Raw genomic sequence first — 21,534 nt, forward strand, 5'->3', positions numbered from 1 at the left:
AAAGTTGCCAGAGATTATCAAAACCATTCAGAAAGAAACAATGTTGCCCAATCTCAATAGAAAAGAGTCAAAACGCAATTGCCCAGCAACATTGCTCGGCAACATTGCCCAAAAAGTTGCCCCGTGTATCATCACCATGAGACTCCACTGGGAACAGACTCTCCTAAACTGAACAGCTGAAGACTGGGGGAAGAAGGGGGGAAAAAAAGAAAAAATTCACCACATTTTTTTTCTTAGATTAGGACAGTTTCCTTTCCCCATTCTGATATCTGATGTGAACATGGACTGATTTAATGCATTTTACTCCTGCTGCATGATTGGCTGATTAAAAAAATAATGAAATCAACAAATGTACACCCAATGGAGAAGTGTATAAGTCACTTGGAACTGTTGACGTAGATAAGGACATCTTCCAAATACTGCAAATGTATATTCTTCGACCTTATTGACTACTTTCGCATTACCCATAATGCTTTGCTCCTTGGGTGGGGGTAACCAAAATATAAACAAACTAAAATAACACTGCGTCGCACACTGACAGTAATTTAAATCTCCATAAAACCGTCAAAGAAGTGTCAAAACTACCAAAACCAAAGCTTAAAGAAATCTGTAAAGGCTTTTCTGTGGACTTCGAGAAATCAGTCGATGAAAAAGTGCTTGTAAATGTCGTATCGAACGCTTTGAACATCTCTACTTCGGGTGACAGTGAGTCAGCAGCCTTCTTCGTCTCTCAAAACGGCTGTTCCAACAATTACTGACCTGCATAAGTTAAAAGATTGGTGGAAGAGCTGAGAAACACCGACACTGATCATAGAAGAATCCACAGTGAGAATGGTTTTTGCTGGGTGGTTACGACGAGAAATCCGTAAGAAAATATAAAACGCTTTGTGCATGGGAACACAAGCAAGGAATTCACTCGGTCAAGTAAGGACTGTAAACACAGCAGAAGTGTCAAATTTATTTTTAAGTTGAAGTTGATTTTGATTTCCTTCACTCTGATTTTCTTAGCGTAAAAATCAATGCTAACAGATTACGACAATCTTTGGGCTGTTAGAGGAAGCCGTTAGGATTTACTACTTACTTACTTAATCCTCTTCGCCCCGAGTGGGGCATAAGGCTAATAACAAGCGTCTCCACTTTTGATGATCTTTAGCAAGATGTTGTGCCTCACCCCATGATAGATTTAACTCCGATAGCTCAGAGGTGATGGTTCTTCTCCAAGTGGTCTTAGGTCTTCCAGGCTTCCACCTTCCAGGGGGTGTCCACATGAGGGCAACTTTGGGGATCCGCTGTTGGTCCATACGCAAGACAGGCCCGAGCCATCTCATGTGTTGGTGTTTGATTTCATCAACCACACTGCAGCTTCTAGTCTTTTTGTAGAGCTCCTGGTTAGATATTACTGCTGGCCAGAAGATACCACAAATCCTTCTCAAACATCTATTGTGAAAAACGTTTAGCTTCCTCATGTCACTCTGTACCACTCTCTAACATTCTGAGCCATATAACAAAACTGACTTGGCACTGCTGTTATATATTCGGATCTTCATGCATAGACTGTACTGTTTAGACTTCCAGATGGAACGAAGTGCAGCAAAAGCACATTGTGCCTTTCCGAGGCGTGCAGTGATGTCTTTGCTGGCTGCATTATCGGAGCTCACAATACTGTCTGGCGGCATGGTGGTGTAGCGCTGTTGCCTCACAGCAAGAAGGTCCGGGTTCGAGCCCCATGGCCGGCGAGGGCCTTTCTGTGCGGAGTTTGCATGTTCTCCCCGTGTCCACGTGGGTTTCCTCCGGGTGCTCCGGTTTCCCCCACAGTCCAAAGACATGCAGGTTAGGTTAACTGGTGACTCTAAATTGACCGTAGGTGTGAATGTGAGTGTGAATGGTTGTCTGTGTCTGTGTGTCAGCCCTGTGATGACCTGGCGACTTGTCCAGGGTGTACCCCGCCTTTCGCCCGTAGTCAGCTGGGATAGGCTCCAGCTTGCCCACGACCCTGCAGAACAGGATAAAGCGGCTAGAGATAATGAGATGAGATGAGACAATACTGTCCAGATAGGTAAATTCATTTACTCCCTCAAGTGGTTTGGCGTCTACTGTGATGGGCGCTGTTGTGGTTGGGTTAATATACATGGTTTGTGTCTTGGTGGTATTTATGTTCAGGCCAATCTGGTTTGCAAATTTATGCAGTCTTTCAGTCTTCTCCTATAGATGGTTTTGAGTGGATGACAAAACGCTAGATCACCAGCAAAATCCAGATCTTCCAGCTGGGAAAGTAGAGTCCATCAACTGACACTGACCTCTTGGTTTGTCTGCTGTGGTGTTACGCATAATCCAATCGATGGCAAGGAGGAAGAGCACAGGCGAGATGATACAGCCCTGCTGCACACCAGACTTCACAGGGAACCACTCAGATAGGTTTCCGTCGATGATGACACTGCATTCGAAATGTTGGTAGAACAACTCTATCAAGGTAACCAGCTTGGGAGGAATCCCATATGACCCTAAAGTGCATATCCTGGATCAATTTCGTGTTTTTTTTTATAAGAAAGTATGTCCCTTTACACACTCATTCAGAAGGGTAATTTTGCACAAGGCCATCTGTCTACAGCAGAAAAAAATAAAATAACAAAACGCGTCTGGAAAAATCCCAAGGGAGTCTGGAGCTAGATTCGTGACGTTACCTGCGGAAGCGCCAGCAGGCTGCGAGAGCTTTGCACGGTTTCAGTGCACAGCCTGTGTAGACCAAGCGCTCCCATTTCTCTCTCATTGTCTGGTCTTTTGGGAAACGATGAGCACTAATCCCATCAAGATTGGTGTTGCTACACCCTCCTACGATACATCTGTTAACCATTTTAATAATTACGTGATAACGATGAAGAAATTTGCAGAAAACCACCAGGTCGTTTTCTCAAACAAACCAGCGCTGACATAGGATTCAGACAGAGGCATCCCGCACGCGACGTCACGAAAATCAATGTTTCCCCGGAAATCCAAAAATGGCAAGTTTTTTCAGAGGCGGACCAATTCGCCTCAAATGGCTTGATTTCAACTGAATTTTTCTGGTATTGTGCAAGGTAAAAAAAATTGCAGAGAATGCATTATGTTACAGATATATGACCAAAGTTTAATATAAAATAAGAGAATTACATTGATCTTGCTCCTGAATTTACCCGTGAAATGCACTTTAAAATCTTCCATAGAGTATCACGATGCAGACTGTCAAACTCCTTCTTAAAGTCAATAAAGTTGATGTAGAGAGGACAGTTTCATTCTAAACATTGCTCAATGATATTTCTCAGAGCGAATATCTGGCCCATACATCCTCTACCCTTCCTGAAGCCTGCTTGCTCTTCTCTCAGCTGTTAGGACGACAGGGACAAATATGACATTCGATCTTCCTACAGAAACACTAAAAGGTGAAGGACATGGCTAGTTTTTTTCTTTTTTTATCAGACATCTAGTTTTAGGTTTGTTTACCTGATATGTTTCGACGTACGTAACTGTCGTCTTCCTCAGGTGGTGTTTACATTAGACCGTATCAGCGGATCATCAGATTAACGTTTTTAAAACGATTCGCGTGCACACAGCAACGCCAATACACGGATACGCTAATCACATGACTAATTAGACGGCACACAAGTTGAAATGTGTCAGTGCGGCTCAGCGCTTCCTCCTCAGCGGCTGCGCTCCAAATCACTCTGCCCTGAACAGCGAGTGCCCTCTGAAGGGTGCGCACTCCGGCCCTGCGCAGCTCACAGAGCGCACGAGTGAAGCGCACGAGCAGTGATTCGGGACTTAGCCGCTGTGTGTGTGATCCCAGTGCATATCGGGCATGCGCAAGTCACTCACCACTTGCAAGTGGAAGGATGGCAAGCCAAAAGACAATCATAACTACACAATGGGCAGTATTTGCATCTTACCATGAACAACATTAAGAATGACAAAGCAAACCATTATATTCATACTTTTATACTCTTTAATGAAAAACAAAAAGGTGATACAAGGCGGAAACAATAGCAGGAAGTGAAGTCCGTGCCGTTTTTCAGCAGTCGCATCACATGACCAACGCCAGCGAATCAGGAAGGTGGATGTCACAGTGACGTTGTCCAATGACGACGTCAGCTAGAGCTCAGCACTGCGTTTCCTCGTATCTCAATGTTTACACAGCACCGGATCAGATACGAACTGGGTTGAATACGTGGGCCCTGGCGGATTCAAGTTGTTCCGCCTGTGGAGTCGTTTCCCGGCATTTTAATGTGAACGGACAGTGCATCCGCGACGAAAACGAGACGGATACGGTCTAATGTAAACACCACCTCAGAGTGTCACCGGATGTTGTTGGTGACGCATCTTATCGGCTGATGTTTCCGAAGGCGTGACCTTCCTGTCTGGTTTGACAGGTCGGTCACGTCTTCTGCTGTCCGTTCGTCCCCTGCAAGATGGCACTCCAGGTATGGGAGAGCATGTATGCTCCCTCATCCCGGTTGATGGTCCTCGGGCTTCGCTTTCGGATCTCCATGGCCTCCCTGATCCAGCGCTGATGTTTGTTATCTTCTGTGCGGATGACTCTGGCATTCCCCCAATCCATAATGTGATTTTCTCTTTTGCAGTGGTCTGTTATGGCTGACTTGTAATTTTCCTGTTGTGCCTTTTCTTTTATTGTTCGGGTTTGTCTTGTAGCTGTCTCCTTTTCGCACTCTTTATGTTCATTTTTCCTTGTGGTGAGGCTCCTCCCTGTCTCCCCGATGTAGGTTTTATTGCATGATTGGCATGGAATCTCATATACGGTGTTGCATTTGGTTTCCGGATGTATTCTGTCTTTGGGATGAACCAGAATCTGACGGAGTGTTGTGTATGGTTTGACAGGTGTGTTGATGGTGTGTTTCCTCATTACTCTTTGGATGCGTTCCGTTATTCCTCTGATGTATGGCAATATTACTACTCCCCTGTGTTCTTGTTTGTTGCTTTGATGCGTCACCAACAACATCCGGTGACACTCTGAGGAAGACGACAGTTACGTACGTCGAAACATGTCAGGTAAACAAACCTAAAACTAGATGTCTGATAAAAAAGAAAAAAACTAACCATATCTAATATAAGACATAATGAACGTAATCGAGAGAGGTGAAGGACGTTCGCTTACTTACGGTACACTGCATCGTTTGCGCTTTGTTTTGGGAGTCGATCCTTCAATAAAGTCGTCCTTTTCAGTTCTTGTTTTTTGCACTTTTTATGACCAAACACAAACACAGAGGGGTTGTAGACTTCATGAACTGGATCGTCACACTTTACTCCACCACTGAAGTGTGCAGAGCACAGTCGTGTGTTGTCTGTCGGTGTAAAATTGACGGTGAATTCTGCCTAACCAACGCTTTTCAACGCTTAGCCTCTTTAGGTACTCTATAAAACTTTAAATCAGGAAAAGTAATTTTCCGCCATGTGAAGTCGAAGAAACGACTGAGGTTATTTGACTTAGTAAAACAAATATAGCATCTGGTCCCCCCACCAAGGCACAAAGCATTATGGGTACGTGAAAGTAGTCGATGCTATTTATTTGACTATCTAGTAACTGGTCCTTACTGTTACAAACGTAGCTCTGCGTATTTCCTTCTAAAATTTAAAAACAACCCTCCTTACGGGAGAATAATCCCGATTCCATAACCAACCTCTTCTCGCAATTCCTTCATTCGCTCCTCAAAATCGTACTCCTTCTGTTTTTCCTCCAGCTTCTTTTTGTTCATCTCGAAACGCTTTTTCACTTGGTCCAGCGAGGAGCGTTCAACTCGCATCGACATTCCCAGGTTCCTCTGGTCTGTACAAGAGGAGAGAAGTCAATTCTCATTTGTGTTACCTGCTGCGTTTAGTGACACGGCAAATAAACATGTAAAACCCAATACTCACGCTTTTTGCCATTGATGTGATCCAAGAAGTTGATGGAGTCTTTCACAACACAATCGCAAACGTTGCAGTAGTACCTGAATGGAGAAAAGTGTACCACTTATGAGACATACTGATAAAATATTACAACCCCGATTCCAAAAAAGTTGGGACAAAGTACAAATTGTAAATAAAAACGGAATGCAATGATGTGGAAGTTTCAAAATTCCATATTTTATTCAGAATAGAACACAGATGACATATCAAATGTTTAAACTGAGAAAATGTATCATTTAAAGAGAAAAATTAGGTGATTTTAAATTTCATGACAACAACACATCTCAAAAAAGTTGGGACAAGGCCATGTTTACCACTGTGAGACATCCCCTTTTCTCTTTACAACAGTCTGTAAACGTCTGGGGACTGAGGAGACAAGTTGCTCAAGTTTAGGGATAGGAATGTTAACCCATTCTTGTCTAATGTAGGATTCTAGTTGCTCAACTGTCTTAGGTCTTTTTTGTCGTATCTTCCGTTTTATGATGCGCCAAATGTTTTCTATGGGTGAAAGATCTGGACTGCAGGCTGGCCAGTTCAGTACTCGGACCCTTCTTCTACGCAGCCATGATGCTGTAATTGATGCAGTATGTGGTTTGGCATTGTCATGTTGGAAAATGCAAGGTCTTCCCTGAAAGAGACGTCGTCTGGATGGGAGCATATGTTGCTCTAGAACCCGGATATACCTTTCAGCATTGATGGTGTCTTTCCAGATGTGTAAGCTGCCCATGCCACATGCACTAATGCAACCCCATACCATCAGAGATGCAGGCTTCTGAACTGAGCGCTGATAACAACTTGGGTCGTCCTTCTCCTCTTTAGTTCGAATGACATGGCGTCCCTGATTTCCATAAAGAACTTCAAATTTTGATTCGTCTGACCACAGAACAGTTTTCCACTTTGCCACAGTCCATTTTAAATGAGCCTTGGCCCAGAGAAGACGTCTGCGCTTCTGGATCATGTTTAGATACGGCTTCTTCTTTGAACTATAGAGTTTAAACTGGCAACGGCGGATGGCATGGTGAATTGCGTTCACAGATAATGTTCTCTGGAAATATTCCTGAGCCCATTTTGTGATTTCCAATACAGAAGCATGCCTGTATGTGATGCAGTGCCGTCTAAGGGCCCGAAGATCATGGGCACCCAGTATGGTTTTCCGGCCTTGACCCTTACGCACAGAGATTCTTCCGGATTCTCTGAATCTTTTGATGATATTATGCACTGTAGATGATGATATGTTCAAACTCTTTGCAATTTTACACTGTCGAACTCCTTTCTGATATTGCTCCAATATTTGTCGGCGCAGAATTAGGGGGATTGGTGATCCTCTTCCCATCTTTACTTCTGAGAGCCGCTGCCATGCCAAGATGCTCTTTTTATACCCAGTCATGTTAATGACCTATTGCCAATTGACCTAATGAGTTGCAATTTGGTCCTCCAGCTGTTCCTTTTTTGTACCTTTAACTTTTCCAGCCTCTTATTGCCCCTGTCCCAACTTTTTTGAGATGTGTTGCTGTCATGAAATTTCAAATGAGCCAATATTTGGCATGAAATTTCAAAATGTCTCACTTTCGACATTTGATATGTTGTCTATGTTCTATTGTGAAAACAATATCAGTTTTTGAGGTTTGTAAATTATTGCATTCCGTTTTTATTTACAATTTGTACTTTGTCCCAACTTTTTTGGAATTGGGGTTGTAATATCTGTATTAATATCTGCCTCAGTGTGACCAGATCACAAGTGGACGGCACGTCAATGGGGTCAAATACGTCTTGTAATGCATATTGTGATCCGATTGCTCCACTGACTGAAGTAGTGCAAAACTCGCATGGGCACATTTGGCAACATTACCAAACAACCGCTTAGTCTCCGGTGTTAACAGATTTGAGGTTTGCTTCAGAATCGAGTTAATTTTAAACTGTCCAATCACACGGTTGATACACCTAGCAGGTTGATTCCCCATCAGCGCCTTGGGCTATGAATTAATTCATCTCTATATTAAAACGTGCAAACTTTCTTCTCATATTTGTGTTCATGAATTGTTCTAGTCATTATCACTAGCTATTCTTAATTTATGGTAACAACATATGCAATAATACAAGTTGATTTAATCCCCTTTAAAGCTGTACTGCCTTTCAGATTTTTCAAGCGTAGGTCATAAAAATAATTTTCCCCGACACCTAATTATTTTTGTTTAGTGGACCGAAAGCTACTGAATTCGAATCACAGACTTCCAATTTTATTAGTTTTTTTTTTAAAACATAATAATTAATGAATTTAGGGCCATGTGGCCCTAAATTCTCCACTATTTTTTCCTGCTTCACCATGACCCAATTCAAGATACCACGTCATGCATCACGTGGGGGGCTTTCCCCGTTTACGCAAGGCAGTGTGGGATACAAATTTGAAACAGGAGAAAAAAATAGAGGACACGAGCGTGAGAATGAAAGACTGACTACAGTAACGGAAAGCGAGAAGAAAAGACGTTATATCGTGAAGGAAAGGAAACGCAGGACCAAACTAATAAATATCGGCGGTCAGCGAGCACCTCGGTGTGATCAGCTGTTCGTTTAGCGACAGAATGATGGAACTGTCAGTGCACGGTCAAAGTAAACCTGTGCGTGCGCACACATGGACTTCCTCTGTCTGCTTGACTGCACGAAGCGAGCGATTTCATGCACATTATTTGCTCAGGAATCCCCTCAAATTAAATAACTTCCCAGCCACAGAATGGCCTGATATTTTGTAAGCTATTACAGAAATAAACATATACAGTCAAACCACTTCCGAACAAATTTTGCTTCGATTTGCGAACGATGCTTCGATGCACGAACGCACAAACTGGCGGGCTTCCGCACCACGTGAGGCGTGCGGCAGCATCAGTTGTACTCAAGGTGACGTGCTGTGAACATTGTTTGTCATTGCGTTGTGTTGATACGATTCCTTTTTTGCTTTTTGCATTAAATTAACCCTCATTATGGCTCGCAAGAAAGTGAAAAGTGTTAGTGCTCCTCCTCCTCCATCCACGTGTGCCAGCAACTATCAACCACAAAGGTAAAGTGTACTGTACAATTACTATGTTTTATTTTAGTATTACTGTATTTTTCTATAATTAAGGTTATCTTTAATTCCTTTCTGTATTTTTTTCCACACATGAACCCATAAAAAGTTAGCCTGGGAAATCCCATGTTGCTTTGCACAATCGTTCCGATCTGAAAAGACAGCATGGAAACTATGGTCTAAAGCCTCGCCTGAGTTAGGGAGCCAATCAGAGAGTGGGGAGGGGTGGGAAGACGGTGACGCGTACTACTCGACAAACGGAAGCTTGTAGTTTATTTGGGACTGTTTACGGATCACATTTAACATGGCGGCGAGCGATACGAACCAAACTTTCGATCAAGCTTTAGACACTGTTCTGAATTAGTCTGGTTAACACCAGACCATATCACAAGTGAAATAATTTCGGTGCCATCGTTTTCCTATTTTTGTTTTGCCTTCTCTTTCTCTTTCCTTCTCTTCTTCGTTGCTCTAACTACGTCACCGGGTACAACTGCCATGATTGGCCATGGGCTACGTATACGCCAAATGATAGACATTCGCAACGTCCAATAAACGGCCGTTGACAATCGTAAACCACATCTCCCCTACGAGAAATTCAATAGGCGGATTCCAGACCATATTTCACTTGTGATATGGTCTGGTGTTAACCAGACTAATAAAAAGTTATAAAAAAAAACCCTGTTTCTGGGGCCGGTGAATGGATTAATTAGATTTACATTAATTTCGATGGGAAAAATTAATTCGGTTCGCGAACGGAGTCAAAGAACGAATTAAGTTTGTAACCCGACGTACCACTGTATCACAATGACCAAATTTCACAGGGAATTAAATTTCACTGATTTTATGAAATCGAAAGGCCATCTAGCTTTAAGAAAATAGAACGTTTTAAAATACTGCTTCATTTAAAAATACCGTACAATGTTAAATTGAAATATTACAGGACATTTTACAATGATGGTTTTCTTCTTGGGCTGGAAAACAGTGCATAAAGCTGGGAAGGGGCAGACTTTGTCCAGAAAGCATGCGAATAAACTTCCAGACGTGAATCCCAGGTGGCCACTTTCAGTTTAAAAATCAACCAAACCTTCAACTTCCATTTCGCAACCACTGATGTGTGTGATTAAAGCATATGTATTCATGCTGCGGAAATCTGGAGAGCAGACGTGCACCAGTGACCTACCCGCCCATTTCAGCCTGTGGTGTGGTCTTGGTGATGACGATGGTCTTTCCCAGCTTAGACTCCAAATCCACCTTGTAGTCTCTGTGCCGGAGGAGCTCTCGTTTGACCGGGGGGACAGGTTTGCCTAGAGAAGGGAACAAAGGGACGAATGGATTAATTAAATATACACTCAATGGCAGGCGGCACGGTGGTGTAGTGGTTAGCGCTGTTGCCTCACAGCAAGAAGGTCCGGGTTCGAGCCCCGTGGCCGGTGAGGGCCTTTCTGTGCGGAGTTTGCATGTTCTCCCCGTGTCCGCGTGAGTTTCCTCCGGGTGCTCCGGTTTCCCCCACAGTCCAAAGACATGCAGGTTAGGTTAACTGGTGACTCTAAATTGACCGTAGGTGTGAATGTGAGTGTGAATGGTTGTCTGTGTCTATGTGTCAGCCCTGTGATGACCTGGCGACTTGTCCAGGGTGTACCCCGCCTTTCGCCCGTAGTCAGCTGGGATAGGCTCCAGCTTGCCTGCGACCCTGTAGAACAGGATAAAGCGGCTAGAGATGAGACACTCAATGGCCACTTTAATATTGTCTAAACCATCACTGAAACCACAAGATCTGAATCGACTGTGCCAAATCCCTGCCGAGTTATAAGACCTGCCAATGTCTTACTTAAAGTAAAGGAGTTTTTCTGTCAACGCTTGATGTTGGAATGGGCATGACATCTTTAGTTTAAACCAATAAAAATGCATGTTTTTTTTTTTCCAATTTGAATAACGCTTGGTCACTGATCATCCAATCACAATGAAGTTATGACCTGTAACTTGCTCTCAAAGTTTCAGCCATCACACAAGACTCACCATGTGAACAGGAGGAGGAACAAGCACCTTTCTCACCTTTCAAATACATATATGTTATTTACCAGCTGGGAGGTCCGTATCGTGAAATACCGTGACCAAGGAGGTCAGTATTTAAGGCCGAGGTCACAGTATTTCACGATACGGACCTCCCAGCTGGTAAATAACATATATGTATTTGAAAGGTGAGAAAGGTGCTTGTTCCTCCTCCTGTTCACATGGTGAGTCTTGTGTGATGGCTGAAACTTTGAGAGCAAGTTACAGGTCATAACTTCATTGTGATTGGATGATCAGTAACCAAGCGTTATTCAAATTGGAAAAAAAAAACCCATGCATTTTTATTGGTTTAAACTAAAGATGTCATGCCCATTCCAACATCAAGCGTTGACAGAAAAACTCCATTACTTTAAGTAAGACATTGGCAGGTCTTATAACTCGGCAGGGATTTGGCACAGTCGATTCAGATCTTGTGGTTTCAGTGATGGTTTAGACAATATTAAAAGTGGCCATTGAGTGTCTCATCTCATTATCTCTAGCCGCTTTATCCTGTTCTACAGGGTCGCAGGCAAGCTGGAGCCTATCCCAGCTGACTACGGGCGAAAGGCGGGGTACACCCTGGACAAGTCGCCAGGTCATCACAGGGCTGACACATAGACACAGACAACCATTCACACTCACATTCACACCTACGGTCAATTTAGAGTCACCAGTTAACCTAACCTGCATGTCTTTGGACTGTGGAGGAAACTGGAGCACCCGGAGGAAACCCACGCGGACACGGGGAGAACATGCAAACTCCGCACAGAAAGGCCCTCACCAGCCACGGGGCTCGAACCCGGACCTTCTTGCTGTGAGGCAACAGCGCTAACCACTACACCACCGTGCCCCCCTGGTAATGAACCAAGTTAAAAGTATTTTGTCCATTCTGTTTAACCCTTCTTTTTTTCTTTTGGGGGTGGTGGTGGTGGTGGTGTGTGGGGGTGTGCAGTCGAGTGTGAAGCGGCTGGGATGAGAATCAGCACCTCCAAGTCCGAGGCCATAGTTCTCGACCGGAAAAGGGTGGCTTGCCCTCTCCAGGTTGGTGGAGAAGTCCTGCCTCAAGTGGAGGAGTTTAAGTATCTCGGGATCTTGTTCACGAGTGAGGGAAGGATGGAGCGTGAGATCGACAGGCGGATCGGTGCAGCCTCCGCAGTGATGCGGTCGCTTTACCGGTCCATCGTGGTGAAGAAGGAGCTGAGCCAAAAGGCGAAGCTCTCAATTTACCGGTCGATCTACGTTCCGACTCTCACCTATGGTCATGAGCTTTGGGTAATGACCGAAAGAACAAGATCGCGGATACAAGCGGCCGAAACGAGTTTCCTTCGCAGGGTGGCTGGGCGCTCCCTTAGAGATAGGGTGAGAAGCACAGTCACTCGGGAGGAGCTCGGAGTAGAGCCGCTGCTCCTCCACATCGAGAGGAATCAGCTGAGGTGGCTCAGGCATCTTTTTCGGACGCCTCCTGGACACCTCCTTGGGGAGGTGTTCCAGGCATGTCCCCCTGGGAGGAGGCCCCGGGGAAGACCCAGGACATGCTGGAGGGACTATGTCTCTCGGCTGGCCTGGGAACGCCTCGGCGTTCTTCCCGAGGAGCTGGCCGAGATGTCTGGGGAAAGGGAAGTTTGGGCTTCCATGCTTAGACTGCTGCCTCCGCGACCCGGTCCCATTTAAAGCGGAAGAAGACGAGACGAGACATAAAAATATAATACTAAAATAATATGGTAATTTGTTCTGAAGGTTTCTTGATATATTGGTTCATTGTAATGGACATGGAAAAAAAACACGAGTTGGCAAAAAATAAAATATTCAGACTTCATTTCTACTTTAAAGAAAAGTAAAAATGAGCTGTGCAAAAATTTTTTTGCTCAGTTAAAAAACAAACAACCCACCCACAGGTCTGAAGGGGTTAAGAGACAATGTACTCACCATCTTTTTTCTCTCTTTCCTCTGTGATTCGTTTCTGAGCAAGCTGTTCGTACTCATCTTTGTCCCATTTACGCCGAAAATCATTCTTTGCCTGTTAAAGACATGAAAAATAATTTGCCTCGGATGGCTAGTTTCGTTCTCAATCACTCAGTTTAATAGCATCAACGTTATTCTCAGAGAAAACATGCTTTAAAAGGAAAAAGGAGTTTGGAGTCATGTGAGGCTCGGTAAAAGACATGGAAATCTCATTCTTTAAAGTGAGCTGGAGATAATAAGGATTTTTTCCTGTCCATTAACTTTGAAATGCATCCTTTGAGGGGCCAGGTATGTATGCTGGTAACGTTATACAGAATTAATATGAGTAAGTCTTAAATATTTTAAATAATAGGGGAAGCCATGGCCTAATGGTGAGAAGCAGCAGCTTTGGGACCAAAAGGTTGTCAGTTCGATTCCCTGGGCCAGCAGGAATGGCTAAAGTGCCCTTGAGCAAGGCACCTAACCCCAACTGCTCTGGGTATGCTGTGCGTAGATCTGGATAAGAGCATCTGCTAAATGCCATTAACGTAATGTAATTACTTGCACAAACCAAAGATTCATTTCATTCTTCACGCCATCTGATGCGGTCCTCCTATTGTTGACTATTACAGTGCCTTCCAAAAGTATTCACCCCCCTTGACATTTTTCAGGTTTTGTTGCCTCACAACCTGGAATTAAAATGGATTGTTTGAGGGTTTGCATCATTTCATTTACAGAACATGCCTACGACTTTGAAGATGTTAATTTTTTATTGTTATTTATTTACTTGTTATTGTGACGCAAACAACAAATAGGACAAAATAACAGAAAACTTCAACTTGCGTAACTATTCATCCCCCTAATATCAGTACTTTGAAGTAGGGATGGCGAAAACTAAAAAAAAATCTTGGCCGACCACCGAGCCTCATTAGCTGGTTAAAGTCGGTTAACCTACGAGTTTAAAATTCTAGAATTGGAATTATTACAGGCGGCACGGTGGTGTAGTGGTTAGCGCTGTCGCCTCACAGCAAGAAGGTCCTGGGTTCGATCCCCGTGGCCGGCAAGGGCCTTTCTGTGTGGAGTTTGCATGTTCTCCCCGTGTCTGCGTGGGTTTCCTCCGGGTGCTCCGGTTTCCCCCACAGTCCAAAGACATGCAGGTTAGGTTAACTGGTGACTCTAAATTGACCGTAGGTGTGAATGTGAGTGTGAATGGTTGTCTGTGTCTATGTGTCAGCCCTGTGATGACCTGGCGACTTGTCCAGGGTGTACCCCGCCTTTCGCCCGTAGTCAGCTGGGATAGGCTCCAGCTTGCCTGCGACCCTGTAGAAGGATAAAGCGGCTAGAGATAATGAGATGAGATGAGATGGAATTATTACAGGAATGCAAACAGCGCGCCTTTTGGCGGATGCCGCCCTCTCCACGGCTGAATCGCGCAGATCCGACCTTCCTTTCCAAAGTTGGAGCGTCTGACCACAAGTTCATCAAAGCAAATTCTGCATATAAGCAAATGCCACCACAGTCCACGAAACACAGGAAGTACAAGCACAAGAAGAAAACAGCAAATCAGAAAGCCGCACACGCCCGCGCCGAAGCCGCACAAAATTTAATATACAGTTTAATAAACTGATTGCGCTGCTTCCGCGCAAACGCGCGCAGCCCCCCGATCCACTGCCCTCCTCCCCCACGCCTCATGGACTGCAACGGCACCCACCTATTTAGTAATTTTAATACAGAATCCACCTTGAAATTACAATCAGACACTCCAATGCCCCCCCCCCCAAAAAAAAAACGGATCTGTGCGATTCAAAAAAAAAAAAAAGTCGGCATCTGCGCCTTTAGTTTGTGTGGAGAGATATGATCTGCAATAACATGCATTGTTGGCTACAGACCAAAACATACTTTCAGAATGCACTGACCAAGGCAGGACTAAACTCAGTGTGCCTTCTAATAATAATAAAAAAAAAACAGAATAGTAATTTGTAAGCTAAAAAGCCTGTGTCTACACTTTTCTTTCGCCGAGTGGCAGCTGGGCGGGACATGACTGAATGGGTGTTTCTGATTTGTCAGCTGTCTTTAACTGTGGCGGGAGGGCGGGACATGACTGAATGGGTGTTTCTGATTCGTCAGCTGTCGTCCTTACACCGCATGGCATGCCCCAAGTGTTTACAACACGGAATTCCAGGTTCTCCGCTCCAAAATCGGCAGCTTCAAAACGATTGATTTTTTTTTTTTAACCGACAACCAAAAAAAAAAATTAACCGGTTGACGTTGATTCGGTCAACCACCGGTCAAACGGTCATCGGTTAACATCCCTACTTTGTAGAGCCACCTTTTGCAGCAATTATAGCTGCAAGTCACTTTGGATAAGTCTCTATGAGCTTGCCACATCTAGCCACTGGGATTTTTGCCCATTCCTCAAGACAAAACTGCTCCAGCTCCTTCAAGTTGGATGGGTTCCGCTGATGAACAGCAATCTTCAAGTCTGACCACAGATTTTCAATTGGATTGAGGTCGGGGCTTTGACTAGGCCATTCCAAGACATTTAAAATGTTTCCCTTTAAACCACTGCAGTGCAATCTTGATGGGATTAGTACTCATCGTTTTCCAAAAGACCGGACAATGAGAGAGAAATGGGAGCGCTTGGTCTACACAGGCTGTGCACTGAAACCGTGCAAAGCTCTCGCAGCCTGCTGGTGCTTCCGCAGGTAACGTCACAAATCTGGCTCCAGACTCCCTTGGGATTTTTCCAGACGCGTTTTGTTGTTTTATTTTTTTCTGCTGTAGACAGATGGCCTTGTGCAAAATTACCCTTCTGGATGAGTGTGTAAAGGGACATACTTTCATATAAAAAAACCGAAATTGGTCCAGAATATGCACTTTAATCAAAGATTTTCTCCGGCAGAACGTCAGCTGTCTTCGGTTGCCTCACAGCAAGAAGGTTCTGGGTTTGAACCCAGCGGCCGGCGAGGGCCTTTCTGTGCGGAGTTTGCATATGTCCGCGTGGGTTTCCTCCAGATGCTCCAGTTTCCCCCACAGTCCAAAGACATGCGATTAGGTTAATATGGGACGGCCTTGGGCTGTGGTGCCCTTGAGTGAGGCACCTAACTCCCAACTGCTCCCCAGGCGCTATTAACATGGCTGCCCAGTGCTCTGGGTATGTGTGTGCGCTCATTGCTCACGTGTGTGTTCACTGCTTCAGATGGGTTACATGCAGAGAGGAATTTCACAAGTGTGTGATGAATAAAGTTGTGCTTTCTTTTCTTTCTTAATCCAGCCACTGGGGGTGCATAAGCGTACTCTTGGTGCCGGTCCCAAGCCCAGATAAATTGCGTCAGGAAGGGCATCCGGCGTAAAACTGTGCCAAATCTAACATGCGGCTTGAAAAGAGAAATACCATACCGGATCGGTTGGGGCCCGAGTTAACAGAGAAGAGATGCAGAGCATGTGGGAAGGAGAATGTTGAGGATGGAGCTGCCAGGCAAATGAAAACGAGGAAGGCCAAAGAGGAGATACATGGACGTGGCAAGAGAGGACATGAAAGTGGTAGAGAAGGATGCGGAAGACAGGGAGCAATGAGACGAAAGAGCCGCTGTGGTGATCCCTAATCAGGAGCAGCCAAAAGAACAACAAGACTTCTGTTCCTAGAGTGACTCCGCCCCCAGGTAGCCCTTCTCGTCACGTGATCTAAACATGCCCATTACCATGAATAGAGATCTTGCAGTCACGTGACCGGAAAGTACACAGACGCCATCTTGTCGGTAAAAAACACAGCTGAATACTGCTGCACTCGTGTACAGAATGGATCAATTTCAACCGACGGACTACACGGCTCATTTTTCTAATGAACAGATAACTAGATATATGTCTAAAATAAACAATTTACAGATTAGTGACCCTTATGGCTTACCGGACGGAGTTTTCACGACCGTGTCAGTGGATATGGAACTGCCAGCGGAATACCCGGACGTGTATAATTACCTCATTAACTTTCCCTCGCTGTTCAGTGGTGAAGCACTGCGTGCTTATAAATCTCTGGACAGTTTTCTTTACAGAAATTCAGGATTTGTCAGCGACTCAGATGTGGCATCTTGTAAACAAGAATCCTCATTGGACGGGTAAGTCACTTAAGTATTGAGTATAGCACTGACCAGCCGATTATAGAATAGAATAAGGTAATTCCAGCTGTAATTCCAAATCGTCCGTGTTGTTCACCATGGATCTGGCGTTGGAGAGATAGAGGCTTAGCAGTGGAGGTTTGAGTAGCTGTTTTCTGAGCTTAGTCAACAGGCCGACTCTGCAGCCTCGCATTTGCTTCCGCTCCCGGCGCCGCCTCCTTCGCTTTGCTTCCGATAACAATCCACGGAGACCCCACTGGTCTCGCTATCTCGTCCGGAATGTTTTTTTTTTTTCTCGTCCGGAATGTTGTGCATGCAATGGAAATCGCTACAAACCGTCATTTTCTGCTGGAAACCAATGTCCAGTAAGTCCATACGGTTGTAGTGGATATTGAAGTCTGGTACAGACGAACAACACGCAAAAATACACACAAAAAACATAAAAAACGTGCACAGGTAGGGAGAGCTTGTAGCCGCAGCCGTTGTAGTAGAATTGTATATAGTAGGGTTTTCCAGAAGAAAAGGTAGAAGTAGAAGGCGGAAATATGGCGTTTGACCGACAAGATGGCGTCTGTCACAATCTGGCTCGGCTGTGACGTCACATGCAAGTGCTCCATAGACCGTTCATGTTCTATTACACAGCTCATTAAAAGAAACGAGCAATATATAAGTGTACATATGAGAAATGTGAAGGAGGCATATTCAAAATGCATAATACATCACTGCAACACGATTCTGAATCGAATCGTCACACCGCTGGGAAAAAAAATTATATATATACACGTGTGTATGAAGAATTAGTTGGTCTACTCCAGCAACATTAACAAAAATCCTGTAATTCACAGCCCTATTAAAGAACCAGAGGACATTTCGATTGGTTTTATATATTTTTTTAAATCACAAAAAAAAAACAATACATTGCTAAGCAGCTAACATTAGCAATGTGTGTTGTGCTTGGATTAATAGTTAGTTAGTACTCTGCATCTTATTCAAACACAGACTTTTAACTTGTCATCAATAACATGATTAAAACATACCCATGTTTTTAACCAAATAATAATTCTGTTTAGAAATCGATGATTAAACCCAAAATAATTCTTACACTACTGCTGGACGCCATGTTGCACCGCAGATCCTCTTCCTGTCTGTGATATAAACAGGAAGTTATACGTTGACCTTTACATTTCAAAATAAAAGCTCTGGTAGCGCCACAGCTATAAAAAGAACAACAGATCATCTCTCAGTAGAGCTTGTAACCATAATGCTAGGATTACTATGGGTAGAGGAAAACAACCAAAACAATACACTAATAGCAACAGATAGTTTATCAGCACTCATGAGCATCAGGTCAGGGAAATCATCCATCCATCCATCCATTATCTGTAGCCGCTTTATCCTGTTCTACAGGGTCGCAGGCAAGCTGGAGCCTATCCCAGCTGACTACGGGCGAAAGGTACACCCTGGACAAGTCGCCAGGTCATCACAGGGCTGACACATAGACACACACAACCATTCACACTCACATTCACACCTACGGTCAATTTAGAGTCACCAGTTAACCTAACCTGCATGTCTTTGGACTGTGGGGGAAACCGGAGCACCCGGAGGAAACCCACGCAGACACGGGGAGAACATGCAAACTCCACACAGAAAGGCCCTCGTCAGCCGCTGGGCTTGAACCCAGGACCTTCTTGCTGTGAGACGACAGTGCTAACCATTGCCCAGGGCAAAAACCAACAACCTCAAATAAAATCTCATCATCTCTAGCCACTTTATCTTGTTCCACAGGGTCGCAGGCAAGCTGGAGCCTATCCCAGCTGACTACGGGCGAAAGGCGGGGTACACCCTGGACAAGTCGCCAGGTCATCACAGGGCTGACACATAGACACAGACAACCATTCACACTCACATTCACACCTACGGTCAATTTAGAGTCACCAGTTAACCTAACCTGCATGTCTTTGGACTGTGGGGGAAACCGGAGCACCCGGAGGAAACCCACGCGGACACGGGGAGAACATGCAAACTCCGCACAGAAAGGCCCTCGCTGGCCACGGGGCTCGAACCTGGACCTTCTTGCTGTGAGGCGACAGCACTAACCACTACACCACCGTGCCACCCTCAAATAAAGTAAAAGAAAAGAAAATTCCACAAATATAAAACTTATAGTATTTTTGTACTTATTTTCAATAAATAAATAAGGTCTGGATGATTATTTTTTGTGATCAAATTTTTATTTAGTTTTCTAAACTTGAAAACTACAGTACATATGAATAACAAATACAAAACACAATGACAGACATAAAAAAGAGGATGTGAAAAATAAGAGAAAACACAATAGAAAAAAACCCTAATATAAACCTCCGTCCCACCCACCACCCCAGGACCCCCCAGAACTGAAAGCTACAAGCAGATTAGGTGGCTAGATCCGCTCCTTTAGTTTCCCCGCCACTGAGACCCATAAATCAGTCTTGGGTCTGGATGATTATTTTAAAGAGAGGCGGCCTTTCAATTTCATAAAATCGGTGAAATTTAGTTCTCTCTGAAATTTGGTCATTGTGATATATGTTTATTTCTGTAATATCTCACAAAATATCAGGCCATTCTGTGGCTGGGAAGTTATTTAATTTAAGGGGATTCCTGAGCAAATAATGTGCATGAAATCGCTCGCTTTACGCAGTCAAGCAGACAGAGGAAGTCCATGTGCACATGTGCAGGTTTACCTGCTTCTTCTTCTTCTTTTGGGTTTTACGGCAGCTGGCATCCACAGTGTTGCATTACTGCCATCTACAGGTTTACCTTTGACCGTGCACTGCAAATGATTCCATTTTGTGTAAATGCATATATATATATATATACATATATATATATATATATATATATATATATATATATATAAAATGTGTGTGTGTGTACTGAAGCTTCAATATACATTCGAATTGTGAGTTTTCTAACTGAATGAACATTGGTAGACAAAGGCCTACCTGGTCAACATTGCTCGGTTTTTGAAAAAACTCTGTAGCTAATTGTTTTTTGTTTTTTCATTGTTGACCCCACCAGGGATTGCCTGCAGGCCAAGAGGACAATGTTAACATCTTGAATCTCATAATTTCAGTTAACAGTTGCTGCTTACTAAAATAACATTATACATAAAAATAACAACATTAAAAGATATTCACCTACAGCCTAGAATGCATTTTACATTTAGCCTACTTCAGGTAAGTCCAAATTCCTTCTTATTATTATCAGACTAGCTACTCAACATTACAAAACAATTATTTGTCACATCTGGGAAAGGCAACAGGCATAGGATATTTACATCTTTTGGTTCTTGAAACAAACGCTGTGATTTCTTTCCCCCTCTTCTCTGGCTTAATGTGGCAGAAAGATCACCAGCTCGGTCATTAGACAGTTGTTTATAATCACTATGGTTACTGCGACAGGCAAAGTCCCCAGCTCCCCTTAGGACCCCGGGGTCGAGATGGTGCATTACATTTACATTGGAAGTTGGAACTTGGAGCTCCGAGTAACATAACCTCAGAACTGAGCAGTTCCCAGTTTAAAAACTGGGACATCATGGAACATGGAATTCGAAAAAAAATGGCCAGTTAATGAAATGAAACGAAAACCCCAACGTTTATGCTGGTAGATGCTGGATTTCAATGCTTTTCCGACTTCAAACTTCCAACTTACGAGTACAACTGAACGCACCATTAGTCGCAGCAGAAACACCGCTGCTATCAAATGGATGAGCTGTGCAGTGTTATTAACCGAGAATTATGTGGAAAATGAACACCTTGCTTTCCCAACTCTGCAAGGATCTGCTCCAGCCTACACCGATTCAAGAAGGGGAAAATGTGGATTGATCGCTGACAAGGCTACTGCTGCTCCCATTTCAACTTTGTGCTGCAGTGTAAGTTAGTCTAACTAACGGAACATTAATCCTCACTTTTTCTACCTATGTGTGGCGCCTTACGTAGGGACGGTGGGTGGGGGGGGACAGATGGGGGTCACTATAAATCTGGGGGGGACATGTCCCCCCCGTGCTACCTGCACCCTTGTGCGTTTCCTTTCCTTCGCAACATAAGGTCTTTTCTTCTCGCTTTCTGTTATTGTCGTCAGTCTTTCATGTTTCATTCTCACACTCATGTCGTCCATTTTTCTCTCCTGTTTCAAATTTGTATCCCACAATGCCTTGTGTGAACGGGGAAAGCCCACCACGTAATGCATGACATAGTATATTGAATGTAAAGCAGGAAAAAATAGCAGAGAATTTAGGGCCACGTGGCTTTAAATTCATTAATTGTTCTGTTAAAAAAAAAACTAATAAAATTGGAAGTCTGTGATTCGAATTCAGTAGCTTCTGGGCCACTAAACAAAAATAACTAGGTGTCAAGGAAAATTCTTTTAATGACCTACGCTTGAAAAATCTGAAAG

General features: G+C 43.9%; 1 protein-coding gene across 1 annotated transcript in view; it reads right to left on the reverse strand.

Annotated features, from left to right (window-relative positions):
- The window catches only part of zmat2 (zinc finger, matrin-type 2), a 28,974-nt gene extending 10,701 nt beyond the window's left edge, over positions 1-18,273 (reverse strand). The window contains exons 1-5 of the mRNA XM_060936259.1: positions 18,200-18,273; positions 12,968-13,058; positions 10,173-10,296; positions 5,902-5,975; positions 5,667-5,812 (exon numbers count right to left, since the gene is read on the reverse strand). Of these exons, the coding sequence (XP_060792242.1) occupies positions 5,667-5,812; positions 5,902-5,975; positions 10,173-10,296; positions 12,968-13,058; positions 18,200-18,217 (453 nt within the window). The 5' untranslated portion in view covers positions 18,218-18,273. The remainder of the gene's footprint in view (positions 1-5,666; positions 5,813-5,901; positions 5,976-10,172; positions 10,297-12,967; positions 13,059-18,199) is intronic.
- Positions 18,274-21,534: the final 3,261 nt, after the last annotated feature.

Source organism: Neoarius graeffei, chromosome 12 (assembly GCF_027579695.1).
Source record: "Neoarius graeffei isolate fNeoGra1 chromosome 12, fNeoGra1.pri, whole genome shotgun sequence".
NCBI lineage: Eukaryota > Metazoa > Chordata > Actinopteri > Siluriformes > Ariidae > Neoarius > Neoarius graeffei.